The sequence below is a fragment of the Coregonus clupeaformis genome, unplaced genomic scaffold (genome assembly GCF_020615455.1).
Source record: "Coregonus clupeaformis isolate EN_2021a unplaced genomic scaffold, ASM2061545v1 scaf0416, whole genome shotgun sequence".
In the NCBI taxonomy this organism is placed as follows: Eukaryota; Metazoa; Chordata; class Actinopteri; order Salmoniformes; family Salmonidae; genus Coregonus; species Coregonus clupeaformis.
The window spans coordinates 93,517-107,500 of record NW_025533871.1 but is presented as its reverse complement, the minus strand read 5'-3'; the positions used below and the strand labels follow the sequence as shown (position 1 = coordinate 107,500).

The window sequence follows — 13,984 nt, the reverse complement described above, 5'->3', positions numbered from 1 at the left end:
GATCTCTCCTTGTTTTGACCTACCACCGTGTGTCTAGTCTAGGAATGTCAGAATGATCATGTGCCTTTCCATTATATAAACAGAGCCGACTGTATGATGCGTAGATTGCCTCTAGCTAGATATTACACTGACACGAGACGGATTCGTGGTTTTGTTTCCTCACCACTTGTAACTGGCAGCGGTTGGGAAAAATTGCCAGCGAAACCTCAAAACGTTGTTTTCTCAAATTCAGACAATCCTAATGGAGTTAGGTCAAACTACTGTTTTGATGGGAGGGAGAATGGAGTTGAAAATAACAAGCATCAGAAATCAAATGGACTCCCTTCACCTCACAATCCCCCTGCCTCTCTGAGACTGTTCCCACAGCTACAGTGACAGATCTAGCTCTCTCTTCTATCTCTCTCCTCTATTCCTGTTTCTCTCCTTTTTCATCCCCCATTTTTATTTCTCTACCTGAGCCAGCCCCCTGAGGAGCCAGTCATTTTGAGCTTCCAATGGGATCAGCTTAGAAAGATTGGATGGTGACTCATGTTTCCCCTTCAGATTTCTAGGTGAATAGATTTGGAATAAGATGGTGCCAATCATTCCCATTCATTTTCTATTCAGACCTGCACATTTCTCATATTCTGAACCACACAGCCTGTGTGTGTGTGTGTGTGTGTGTGTGTGTGTGTATTTTGGTGCCTGTGTGTGTTGTCCTGATTTTGTGTGTTGTCTCTGTTTGTGATAGTTAACCTCATTTTGTGTGTTGTCCTGTGTGTTTGTGTTGTCCTTTGTGTGTTTGTGTTGTCCTGTGTGTATGTGTGTGTGTGTGTGTGTGTGTGTGTGTGTGTGTGCTGTATAATACGCTGGATATCAGCGTGGTGTCAACCTGTTAGCGTTATTAGCCGATTAATCCTGGGACCAGGCTGGGGTGGGGCTTGTCCAAACTGGGCTGCTGTGACAGGCAGGATCTCCTGGGAGCTAGGGGGATTAATGTAGGCTAACCGCCTCTGGCTCCTTCTGGGGCAGCAGGGAGCCCGGGATGGGCAGGAGAACCAGGGTGGAACCAATTATACTGAGGAGGGCAATCTGAGTGCAGTAGCAAAACCACTGACCAGGGAAGATACATTAGTGGTGCAGGATGTAGTACACGTGTGTGGGTCTGTGTGTAATGTATTTACACACTACACTGTATGTGGAGTCTTGTGTTCCCGTCAGTGTGTCTAAAGAAGAGCTCAGATATCACTCTCTGAAAGGGTTCTTAAAGGGATGTAATGGCTATGATATTGATCATTGATAACCCTTATGAATGCTGAGCCCACTTTCGGTAAGTGTGTGACTTGACTTTTCACATTCTCTTATCGGCCACACTGGGGAGATCAATAGTTCCTTACTCATGCCCTACTAATGCAAGGTTCTCTAGCTCTCACTCATTCACCCACTCACTCACTCACTCACTCAGCCCACGCCTCCCGGCCTGTTTACAGGGGATTAGCTCCACCTCAGGGGAGAGAGCCATGCAAACAAGGAATCCATGTCTACCTGCCTGGAATATCAATTGCAACCTACAAAATACTGCCTTTTCACTGTTCAGAAATGGCATGGGAGCAGGGACATTTGGAATACAATGGGAGACCATCTCCACAAATCTCATTGTTACAGGCACCTTTGCTTTCAACAGATAAAGGTGGGGACAAAATGTATTTCTCTCTCTCTCTCTCTCTCTCTCTCTCTCTCTCTCTCTCTCTCTCTCTCTCTCTCTCTCTCTCTCTCTCTCTCTGTCTGTTTGTCAGTGGTGGCCAGAGTAATTCTCCCTATAGGTGCTGTCAGGACCTGTGCTTTTTGACTTGGCTGGGTGGCTGGGTCAGTCTGTTTAAAATGCATTAGGCCTGGGTCGACAGGGCAGGGAGCATCGCTCCTCTCTTCTGGGGGACAAAGACCCTTGAAATTGGTGACAGCATAGGTGGATAAGGTGGCTGGCCTGTGCCCTTGGGTTTGCTGTGTTCAGTCAGAGGTGGTGGAGGAGGAGGGTGGCGTGTGTGTGTGTGTGTGTCTAGATGGGCTGTTCCTGCTGCTGAACACATAGTAAAAGCAGTAGAGGTGACATGATCAGAGAGACACTGAAATTGATTTTTGATTGCTTCAAAGTATATTTTTGGGAGAAAGGTAGGCTAATACATGACTATTCAGTCTAGTTCTGAACGATGTGACGTCCATCACTTCCTCATATTTAATGAACCAATGTACCTCATACCAAGGTATCAGAGCAGAATGTACTGCTCCCACTCCTCTCTATCTCTCCCTCTTTCCCTGTCTACCATATCCTCTGTTTCTCTCTCCCTTTCTTTTTTCGTCTAACCCTCTCTGTTACTGCTCCTCCACCCACTAGCTTAATTACCAGGCTTCACAGTGAGTTTGTCTGGCAAGGCCTGATTGCTCTGAATGCTGGAGCTGAGGGAGGAGAGGAAGGGGGGAGGGGGAGAACGGAGGGGGGCACGATAGTAGACCACAGCTCCAATGAAGAACTGAGCCAATTGGTTTGGAATAGCATTGTGGAGAACCAGGAGCTAGATGGCAGATACACAGAGGTCAATCTCCATTGAACAGCTTAATATCGTTGAGACATAATGGACTGGTGAGCACCAGCTCTCACCACGCCGTCAGCTATGCCGCTGAAGGTAGCATTTTCATCCCGCTGACACACCAGGAGCAGACAGACAAACAGCAATAGAGCAGCCAAGGCAGTCTCTTTGAAGGCTTCCTCTCTCCTCAAGGTTCAAATTCACTGCACCAATTAAAAACGCCACATCAGAGCAACGCTTTTTCCGTTCACCATGTCTCCATTTGAGCATGCTCACATTATGGGGTGCCTTTGTTGATGGCACTCTTGTTTAATCTATCGATAAACACAATTGCATATTTAATTGGTCTTGTTATCTCTGTCACAGTGACACCGGTGTTTGTCTGTGAACAGCAGTGAGACATTGTCACTCAGTTTGGGGTCTTTATATTCATTATAACTGAGTCAGTGCGCTAAGGGGATTCACTGTCCCAGGCTCTGTGGCCCCTAGCTAATAAACAGGGGTGTGATAATGGGTTAGGGAAAGAGGAATGTGAGGATTGGTTTAGGGATGGCTGGCCCTGGCCGCTCCGTACTGTATTGTACAGGTCCTGAGGTTGCCCTGGCAACAGGAGGTTTGCTTCAGAAGGACAGTGGAACATCAATAAAATAAAGGCCCTGCCTTTTATAACAGAGATAAGGGGGATAAATGCAGCTAAAGCAATAGCTCTCTTATTGATGTGTGTGTGTGTGTGTGTGTGTGTGTGTGTGTGTGTTTCTCTGTGTGCCTGTTCGCATTACTGCGATGGATTTCTCATTATTCCGTCAGGAGTGTTTGTGTCTTCTGTCTGCCTCTTAACTCAATATCATATGCATAATAGAATTGTCTTGCATATATAATGTTTGACTGATGACATGGACCCGGCGCACTCCTTCTCATTTTCTGCCTGTCTCTTTCTCTCTTGTTCTCTCTGTCTCTCTCTGTCACTCATTGCTAATCACTAAATGCTATTTGATTTTCTTATAATGCTTCCTGGTTTATTGATCAGGTAAACCAGAGGCAACCATTGTTTGCCTGCTCTTGATAGCAAAAGAGTGTAAATCATTATGCTTGAATGGGGTGGATATGTTAACATTGACTTGCTGTTGGGTGGCTGGTTGCAGTATGTTAACTGACTGTTGTTTTTGTGTTGCAGATTTACCGTCGCTGCTGGCTGGTGTTTAAGAAGTCGTCCAGTAAAGGACCACGCAGACTGGAGAAGTACACTGATGAGAAGTCAGCTTACATCAGAGTCTGTCCTAAGGTACCCCCCGAGAGTGCTGCATGATAAGTCACGTTTCAATTGGCAAATGTCAGTTTGAAGGATGATGTCTTTGTGTGGTGCGTATGGTATTACTGTGAGTGGGTGATATATCTGAGGCTGTATAAGTGTGTGTGTGTGTGTGTGTGTGTGTGTGTGTGTGTGTGTGTGTGTGTGTGTGTGTGTGTGGCATTAGAAAGTCAGTCATTCAGTCAGTCTGTTCTCTGAGCCCCCCCTGTGCAGCTGCAGGGTGCAAACGTGCGTGTCTGGAGGGATCACACACACACACACACACACACACACACACACACACACACACACACACACACACACACACAGGAGGCTGAAGGAGATGAGAGTAACACAGACGTTGCTCACATCAAAGCCAGCCTCCCACTCCCAGCCAGAAACCAGGCCTCTCTGAAGTGTCTGAGGATGGGGTGACCTCCAAAACATCCCGCCCCCCACTACACCTGGCTACAACACTCCCTCTTCCTCTCCTCTCCTTTCTCTCTGAAAACTGAATCCGACCAACCGGCAGCACATCATACAGTATTTAGACAGCTTGTCTGACCCTTTCAACCTCTCTCCATGTTTGTCTGACCTCTTGACCTCTCATGTTGCCTAGGTGACAGAGATCAGCAATGTGAAGAATGTAACAAGGCTCCCAAGGGACACCAAGCGCCAGGCGGTAGCCATCGTCTTTACCGATGACACCTCGCGCACGTTCACCTGTGACTCAGGTACTCCACACCACAACTACTGTATTGCAATAGATGTTTTCTCAAAGTGCACAATCCTCTATGAAGTTTCCTATTTTATGACGTCGTTCTCTGCATCCCCATTGGTCTAAACTCAGAGCTAGAAGCAGAGGAGTGGTTCAAAACCCTGTCAATCGAATGCCTGGGGACCCGCCTCAATGACATCAGTCTAGGAGAGCCGGACCTGCTGGCGGCAGGTGTTCAGTGTGAACATACAGGTGAGTGTCTGTCTCACTAGCACCATGACACAGTCCTGCTCCACTTTGCTTTACTTTGTTTGCTCAGAGTCTTTGTGCAATAATTTCCTACAATCGACAAACACTTCTGGATCATGAATCGGAAGCTACACACTGATCTCTCAGCCTTCCAGATCTGGAATACTACATTCATCCTTTGTTCCCCACGCGGGCTTACCTGTTGCTGCTGACCAAGATGACCAAAGGCAACGCCGGTGACGAAGAAGAGGAATGGGGACTCCAAGCTAGGCTGAAAAGATGGGCTACACAGCCTCCTCTTCGTAGTATCCTGATGGCTAATGTCCTATTGCTGGAAAAAAAACGTTGAACTCAGAGCAAGGCTTCAATCACAGAGGGACATCAGGGAATGCTGTCTTTGTTTTGACAGAGACATCCCACTGGGCACACCACGTCATTTCAACGTGGACATTTGTGTAATATATGGTTGAGACATTGATCAATGAGATTTCAACCTTTATTCACCAACTCAAAAAGACAGCCAGAAGGTTGTTGGATTCCCAATAAGTTATCACTATGCTTTCAACCATCTAAAAGCACAACCAAATTCCAATGAAAAACAACAATGTCTGATTTAGGTTTAGTTGTCATCTAAATGTGTTATCGCTGCGCTTTCAACCGTTTAAAAGCACAACAAAGTTCAAATGGGAATAAATGGCAGATATTTTGTATTTATACAACAACTTAATGTGTTATCACTGTGCTTCATCTAACAGCACAACCAAATGACCTGGATTGCAGTTGAGATTACATTAAAAGTACATAGTGCAAGTGATCAATGGCATTTGAGATTCTGTGCAGATGATTACAGCAATTGTGAAATCTCTACAGACCTTGCAACTTTTGCATGCTGTCATGAACATGCACACTTTCTATGATTACATAAGAAGACATTTATAGTTACAGTAGGCTAACCTCAAAATGTGGCCATGGATGTGTTAGTCATTTTAAGGTTGAATAACTACTGTTACATACGTTTGTAAGATAGCCTTAACTTTAGGCTATTTACTGTCTTGCAAAAATATTATTGAATTGTGTTTGGTTGACAATGTAACAAAATATAAACATTTGAAGGATATCTAATGCTTGGATAGTTTCATCTGAGCCACTGGCTTAATCCTATTCTTTAACTTTTATTTTTGGTTTAGTTGGAGATGTGAATCCAACATATAATTTGTTAACTTGTTGACAAGTTAATAGGCTATTTACTCTATTGCAAAAGGGATTTTGTATTGTGTTGGGTTGTCAACAAATTCCAGTTTGTCTACAAATTAATCATGTATATGTTGGATCCACATCTCCATCTCAACCAAGAATCAAAGTTAAAGAATAGGACTAAATCAAATCAAACTTTATTTAAAGTGCATTTAAAGTTTATTTTGATTTAGTCCTATTCTTTAACTCAGATTTTGGTTGAGATGGAGATGTGAATCCAACGTATGGATTTAAAGCCATACTAAGTCAGTTGCACAAATGGAACTATCCAAGCAGAAGATACATCTCCTGCAAATGTTGATATTTGGTTGCGTTGACAACCAAACACAATTCAATATCCAGTTTGTCTACAAATTAATAATTTATATGTTGGATTCACGTCTCCATCTTAAACAAAAATCTAAGTTAAAGAATAGGACTAAATCTAATATAATCAAACTTTAAATGTACTTTAATTTGACTTACTCCTATTCTTTAACTTAGATTTTTGGTTGAGATGGAGATGTGAATACAACATATTAATGATTAAGTTGGAGATTACATTTGAATTCAACCAAAGCTTGAAACACTAGGCCTAGATTATATGTATTGTCTACTTTTAGTTTAACCGTGGCTTGAGTTGAAACAATAGTGGGTGATGACTTTGCAAATGCTATATAGGCCTAAATAGTATAATTGATATATGATTTATAAAATATGGTTACATTTAATTTGCTCTTTGGAATGATTTCGATAGCAACAGTGAATATATTTAGTAATTAAGAGGTCTCTTGATTATCATTGCCATGATAGCACATTGGTAGTAGTTAGTGAAAAATGTAAAAGCTAAGCAGGCCAGGGCTTAGTTAAAACTCTGGATGGGAGACCAAATGAGTAGCTGTAGATTGACTCTCCAGTAGGAGGTGCTGCCCAGCCTATAGTTGTATTTATATATATATAAAACGTTGAAAATCAGACTTTGTTTCAAAGGTACAAATTCAACATATTTTATACACAGTTTGTCTATGTTGAAAATTGGTTACAATAATGGCATAATCCTGTGGTTGAAATTTCACACTCAAAACAACAGTTTACATTAGCTGGGTTTCCATCTAATTGGCGTCAGAATTTCATGTGAATATAAAAAAATCGGCATAAAAACAATATGCGCAATTTCCCACCAAAGATGTTTCCATCAAATGGACTTGTTGCGGATAAAAGGCTGTGTGTGATGATGTAGTGCACATCAAAATTACCGTTACAAGTTAAATGGGTTTCCATCGCATTTTCAACTCTGCTGATGGTTTTGCCACAAAAAATGTTGCATTATAGGCTATAGCATATATTATTACAGCTGTGTACATAGCGCCACAAGCAAACACCAAGGTGGCACTCAGCAAACTGTACATGAACATTAGCCAGCAAGAATCTTACCTGCAACAGGTAATGGGGATGAAGCACAGTTCCCGCTCAGCCCAGTCAAAACTGTTCGCTGCTCTGGCACCCCAATGATGGAACAAGCTCCCTCACGACGCTAGGACAGCGGAGTCACTCACCACCTTCCGGAGACACTTGAAACCCCACCTCTTTAAGGAATACCTGGGATAGGATAAAGTAATCCTTCTACCCCCCCTTACCCCACCCCCCCAAAAAAAATAATAAACATATTGTAAAGTGGTTATCCCACTGGCTATAAGGTGAATGCACCAATTTGTAAGTCGCTCTGGATAAGAGCGTCTGCTAAATGACGTAAATGTAAATGTAAATGTAAGAATCCTCACACCTGGAAGCAGTCTTTATTGTCATGAGTAATTTTAACCAAGCATGTTTAAAATACAGTATCACCAACATGTTTCCTGCCCCATGAGAGGAAACAACGTGCTGGACCATTTAAATTATATACAAACATCTGTGATGCTTACAAAGCCATCCCCCACCCCCACATCGGCCAATCAGATCATGTACACTACATGGCCTGCTCGTCGAACATCGCATTCCAAAATCATGGGCATTAATATGGAATTGGTCCCACCTTTGCTGCTATAACAGGCTCCACTCTTCGGGGAAGGCTTTCCACTAGATGTTGGAACATTGCTGCGAGGACTTGCTTCCATTCAGCCACAAGGACATTAGTGAGGTTGGGCACTGATGTTGGGAGATTAGACCTGGCTCGCAGTCGTCGTTCCAATTAATCCCAAAGGTGTTCGATGGGGTTGAGGTCAGGGCTCTGTGCAGGCCAGTCAAGTTCCTCCACAGCGATCTCGACAAACCATTTCTGTATGGACATCGCTTTGTGCACGGGGGCATTGTCATGCTGAATCAGGAAAGGACTTTCCCCAAACTATTGCCACAAAGTTGGAAGCACAGAATCGTCTAGAATGTCATTGCATGCTGTAGCGTTAAGATTTCCCTTCACTGGAACTAAGGGCTCTAGCCCGAACCATGAAAAACAGCCCCAGACCATTATTCCTCCTCCACCAAACTTTACAGTTGGCCCTATGCATTGGGGCAGGTAGCGTTCTCCTGGCATCTGCCAAACCCAGATTCAACAGTCACAATAAAAATTCAGACATGCCACAACCAAAAACCCTGGATGAACAGAAATATCCATACCATGCTGAGAGCCCGTACTGCAGCATTCAATGTCAGAAGAGCGAACCCAGATGACTCAGTGGCGCGTAATGTGTACAAGACAAACACGTACGAGCGCCACATATCCATTAGTGACGCACAAAGACAATACAGACTCAAACTTGAATTGATGTTCGACAACTCAGACTCACGTCTCATGTGGCAAGGACTACAGACTATCACAGACTACAAAGGCAAATCCAGCTGTGTGGTGCCCACCAAAGCCTCCCTCCCGACGAGCTTAACACATTATATGCTCGCTTTGAGACAGACAATACCAAGCCGTCCAGGAAGACTCTCGCTGCTCCAGACCACAAGGTGATTTTGCTCTCCAAGGCTGACGTAAGGAAAACTCTCAAAAGAGTGAATACTCTCAATACGGCGTCCTCAGAGTTTGTGCTGACCAGCTGGCGGGTGTCTTTTCTGACATCTTCAACCTGCATTCGCCACCTGCTTCAAGGAGACCACCATCATCCCATTGCCAAAGAAAAACAAGGTGACATGCCCAAATGACTATCCCTCCGTAGCACTCATGAAGTGCTTCGAGAGGCTGGTCATGGCCCACATCAAGGCCAGCATGGCAGGAACACTGGACCCACTCTAATTTGCCTACCACTCCAACAGAACCACGGAAGATGCCATTTCCATTGCTATTCACACGGACGTAACACATCTGGACAAGAGGAACACCTATGTGAGAATGCTGTTCATTGACTACAGTTCAGCATTCAACACTATAGTTCCCTCCAAACTCGACACCAAGCTCAGAGCCCTGGGTCTGGACACCACTCTCTGCAACTGGATCCTGGACTTCCTGACGGGCAGACCGCAGGCTGTAAGGATAGGCAACAACACCTCCTCCACACAGACTCTTAACACAGGGGCCCCCCAGGGGTGTGTCCTCAGCCTGTTCACCCACTTTGTGGCTTTGCATGGCACCAACTCCATCGTCATGTAGTAACCAAAAAGTGTTAAACAAATCAAAATATATTTGAGATTCTTCAAATAGCCACCCTTTGCCTTGATGACAGCTTTGCACATTCTTGGCATTCTCTCAACCAGCTTCAACTGGAATGCTTTTCCAACAGCCTTGAAGGAGTTCCAACATATGCTGAGCACTTGTTGGCTGCTTTTCCTTCACTCTACCATCCGACTCATCCCAAACCATCTCAATTGGGTTGAGGTCGGGGGATTGTGGAGGCCAGGTCATCTGATGCAGCACTCCATCACTCTCCTTCTCTCCTAATAATATCCCTTCCTGTCTCCCTGTCAGAGCGTTTCAATGTGTTCCTACTGCCCTGTCCTAACCTGGACATCTATGGAGAGTGTATGATGCAGATCACCCATGAGAATATCTACCTGTGGGACATCCACAACCCTCGCACCAAACTGGTCACCTGGCCGCTCTGCTCCCTGCGCCGCTACGGAAGAGATGCCACGCGCTTCACCTTCGAGGCTGGACGGTGAGGGAGCGAGGGAGGGAGGGAGGGAGGGAGGGAGCGAGGGAGCGAGGGAGGGAGGGAGGGAAGGAGGGAGGGGTATGGAGAGTGAGGGATGGGGAGAAGAACGCAAAGCTGCAGAAAAGCAGGACTGTGTAACCAGTTGTCTGTGCCTAGCCCATAGATAGCTTGGTGAAAAACACATACAGACCACACACACGCATGCTCGCACTTGCGCGCGCGCACACACACACACGCAGACGGACAGGAGCCCTGTCCGGCAGAGCCTCATAAAGAGATTGATTGAATAGATTAGAGGAAAGGCGTTCTTATCTCCTCCTGCGCTTTGATAAACTTGAAAAGAAAGGATTCGGTCCACTTGCAGGGTGCCCTCCAAAGGACAAAGATAAGGGTGATGTACTGTCAGTACGGAGAACGTAGTCCCACACTGCCCCCTAGTGGTGGTTAGGATGCATTATTATTGGCTGTCAATTGCTTGAGAACAATTTGTGGTAAATACAGTGTGCCTGCAAAAGGACTGTTTGCAAAAACATATCTATATAGGATGAATTGTTGATATGGCCTATATTATGGCCTGTATGCACATGCATGTTGTACTGAGCAGTGTGTGTTGGTGTGTTCCAGGATGTGTGACAGTGGAGAAGGCCTGTACACATTCCAGACGCGGGAGGGAGAGCAGATCTACCAGAGAGTCCACTCCTCCACCCTGGCCATCGCTGAGCAGCACAAGAGAGTTCTGATGGAGATGGAGAAGAACAGCAGAGTAAGGCACAGTTACACACACACACACACACACGCAGTATTCTCCCGGGTGGTTATATAATACTGTGTTTTCTATGTATTTTCTGTCTCTGTCAGTTGTCTAAAGGTTCTGAGACGGGCTCCTACCCCTGTACCCCCACGGCCATCCTGCCCCGCAGTGCCTTCTGGCACCATATCACTGGCACCCAGGGGGGCATGGACCCAGCCCATGGTAAACCACAGCCTAGACTACAATCTCAACCACACAGCACTGGGGCTAGAGTGGGAACATTGGTCTGAATATGGAAAGTGTAAACGTTTGAACATGGGGTCTGGAGTTTAACGAATCATACAGAAGCTTATGGAGTAGGCTGCACCTGTAGACATGACTATTTCTCGTCTGTCTCTTGTGTCTTGTCCTGTCCTGTAGGTGACATGTTTGGTGGTTCTCAGACTGGCGCTGATGCAGACCTGCTCTCCACCCGGCTGCCCTCAGAGCCACGCCACGCTACCATGCCCCTGGCACACAGCCGACACTCCCCCGCCCGCTACCCCACCTACCCCAGCCAGTGATCCCAGGGGTGCATTGCAGACCGCTAGCCTCCTCCACCATACCCCTACTCTGTACCCTGCACTCCTCCCATTCTCCTTTCTCTGCAGTACTCACCTCGACTCCACGCCCCCTCATCTACCCTCCAGCCAATCAGGGTGGGGTGTGGGGAGTGGGCTCTCCCATGGGGTCATAGGACCTCCCCTAAAGCTGGGAGCTCTGTGAAGCAGGACGTGACAGCACCTCTGGTCTTCTCTCTAGTGGACGAGCCAAAGGCTGGTTACCTGAAGGAACTCCCAGAATCCCTCACTGTGGGGGCAAAGTGCATTGTGCGAGCCAGCAGTGGCTTGTTGCCTCTTAGTGAGCTGACATTGTGTCACGATGCATCTCTCTCTCTCTATGCATGGCCCCGGAGGAGGAAGATGAACAGCTCTGCTGTGGGCATAGAGGACAAACAGGAGGAGGAGGGGTGTGAGCTTTAAGGATGTGATTTAGTGGGTGTCCTCTCTTCTAACCCCTGTGATTTATTAATTTTTCTGACGGGATTCAGTCAGCTCTCCATCACCTCAACTCCCTTCGCAACAGACCTCTACATGTACCTCATGCCAGCTCTTAGCAAAGTTCAATGTTAGGGGCTCAGGACGTCCCCATATAGCTCTTATTTGGGGGCAGAACAGAAGGACCCCTTCCTACCATCCCTGCTCTCCAGCATGATAGTGATTGTGGCTCTCGCTCCAACCCATAACCTCAATCTGACAGACACGTATGTAAGACAAAAGTTTCCTCCCAAGAACTGACCTTGTCTTCCTTCTTCAACTCTGTGTGTGTGTGGGTGGAAGAGGGACTGTCCCTGGACTATCATCCAACCAAACACCTGGTCTAATTCCACAGAGAAACAAAGGACCACTTGTCTTTCATCTTTCTTTAAAAAAAACTTGTAGCAGACATAACAACCTGACTTTGCCTTGTATTCTGTTCTGTCTGATAAAGAAAATAGACATAGATTTTTCTGGGAGGATAGAGAGAGGCATGATGAGAGAGAGGGAGGGAGGGAACCGTCGAACCATATGCCTCTGAAGTTGTGACTTTGTTTGTTGTTTTCTCTTAGTTTCCTGCCATTGGGTTGTGAAGCCATCCAGGGCTGTTCATAATATGGTAATGGAACCCTGTCCTCTGTGTGTGTGTACTGCATGAATGGGATACACAGTTACTGACATTTGGCCACTTTAAAAAATGTTAAGAGAGAATTTAGACATGGTAAATAATAAGCTAGATTTTAAAATGTAGACGTCACAAAGATGTAGCCACTCCCTCAAACCTCATCATTATTATTGTAGAGATCCTTGGTCTGAGGGAGACACCATAGGCTGTGTCATAGTGTGGCTCCTCAGTTAGTTTCCTCATTGAGATTCCTGTCAGGCACAAGTGCATAATGACCTAGTGAAGTTGTGATAATCATTATTAATGTCCTGTGTTTTTAGTTTCACATTCTGGTGTGTGGGGTGGGTTACCGCCAGACCAAAATGGTTCTGGACATGTTTGCACTTTTTTTTCTTACTTTTAAATGTGTTTTGATAATTCAGGAGCCATTGCTCTTAATTTGGGTCATGTGAGGGATAAGCACAGATCTAGGGCAGGTTGGTTAGTTACCTGCCTCAGAGGACCCTCACATGGAGTCCTTTTATTTTAGGACTGTAGCCTAGATACTGCTGGTGGTTAGTTAGTAGATGACTGTTGCACAAAGAGAGAAAAACATGTTTTTAATAGTTGGAAGGATAAAACCTGCCCTCTACACAGTTCTGACATCAGATTGGATTTATAACTAATAAGCTAATTATTTAAACCCCATCTCAACATTAGCAGATTTGACTGACTATGAACTAAGACTTTCCAACTGTGTATTCATTTGTGACACTTGGATATAACCCAACTAATGCACCCTGTTGTTAGAGATGGGACTAATATGAAATATATATATATACAGTGGGGGAAAAAAGTATTTAGTCAGCCACCAATTGTGCAAGTTCTCCCACTTAAAAAGATGAGAGAGGCCTGTAATTTTCATCATAGGTACACGTCAACTATGACAGACAAATTGAGAATTTTTTTTCCAGAAAATCACATTGTAGGATTTTTAATGAATTTATTTGCAAATTATGGTGGAAAATAAGTATTTCGTCACCTACAAACAAGCAAGATTTCTGGCTCTCACAGACCTGTAACTTCTTCTTTAAGAGGCTCCTCTGTCCTCCACTCGTTACCTGTATTAATGGCACCTGTTTGAACTTGTTATCAGTATAAAAGACACCTGTCCACAACCTCAAACAGTCACACTCCAAACTCCACTATGGCCAAGACCAAAGAGCTGTCAAAGGACACCAGAAACAAAATTGTAGACCTGCATCAGGCTGGGAAGACTGAATCTGCAATAGATAAGCAGCTTGGTTTGAAGAAATCAACTGTGGGAGCAATTATTAGGAAATGGAAGACATACAAGACCACTGATAATCTCCCTCGATCTGGGGCTCCATACAAGATCTCACCCCGTGG

The 13,984-nt window shown here is 45.1% G+C and overlaps 1 protein-coding gene across 1 annotated transcript in view; it reads left to right on the top strand.

Moving 5' to 3' along the window:
• Positions 1 to 13,442, top strand: part of LOC121573340 (docking protein 4) — a 17,572-nt gene extending 4,130 nt beyond the window's left edge. Inside the window, exons 2-8 of the mRNA XM_041885232.2 lie at positions 3,739 to 3,846; positions 4,472 to 4,586; positions 4,703 to 4,822; positions 9,957 to 10,146; positions 10,768 to 10,906; positions 11,002 to 11,116; positions 11,315 to 13,442. Coding sequence (XP_041741166.1) covers positions 3,739 to 3,846; positions 4,472 to 4,586; positions 4,703 to 4,822; positions 9,957 to 10,146; positions 10,768 to 10,906; positions 11,002 to 11,116; positions 11,315 to 11,457 — 930 coding nt within the window. The 3' untranslated portion in view covers positions 11,458 to 13,442. The remainder of the gene's footprint in view (positions 1 to 3,738; positions 3,847 to 4,471; positions 4,587 to 4,702; positions 4,823 to 9,956; positions 10,147 to 10,767; positions 10,907 to 11,001; positions 11,117 to 11,314) is intronic.
• Positions 13,443 to 13,984: the final 542 nt, after the last annotated feature.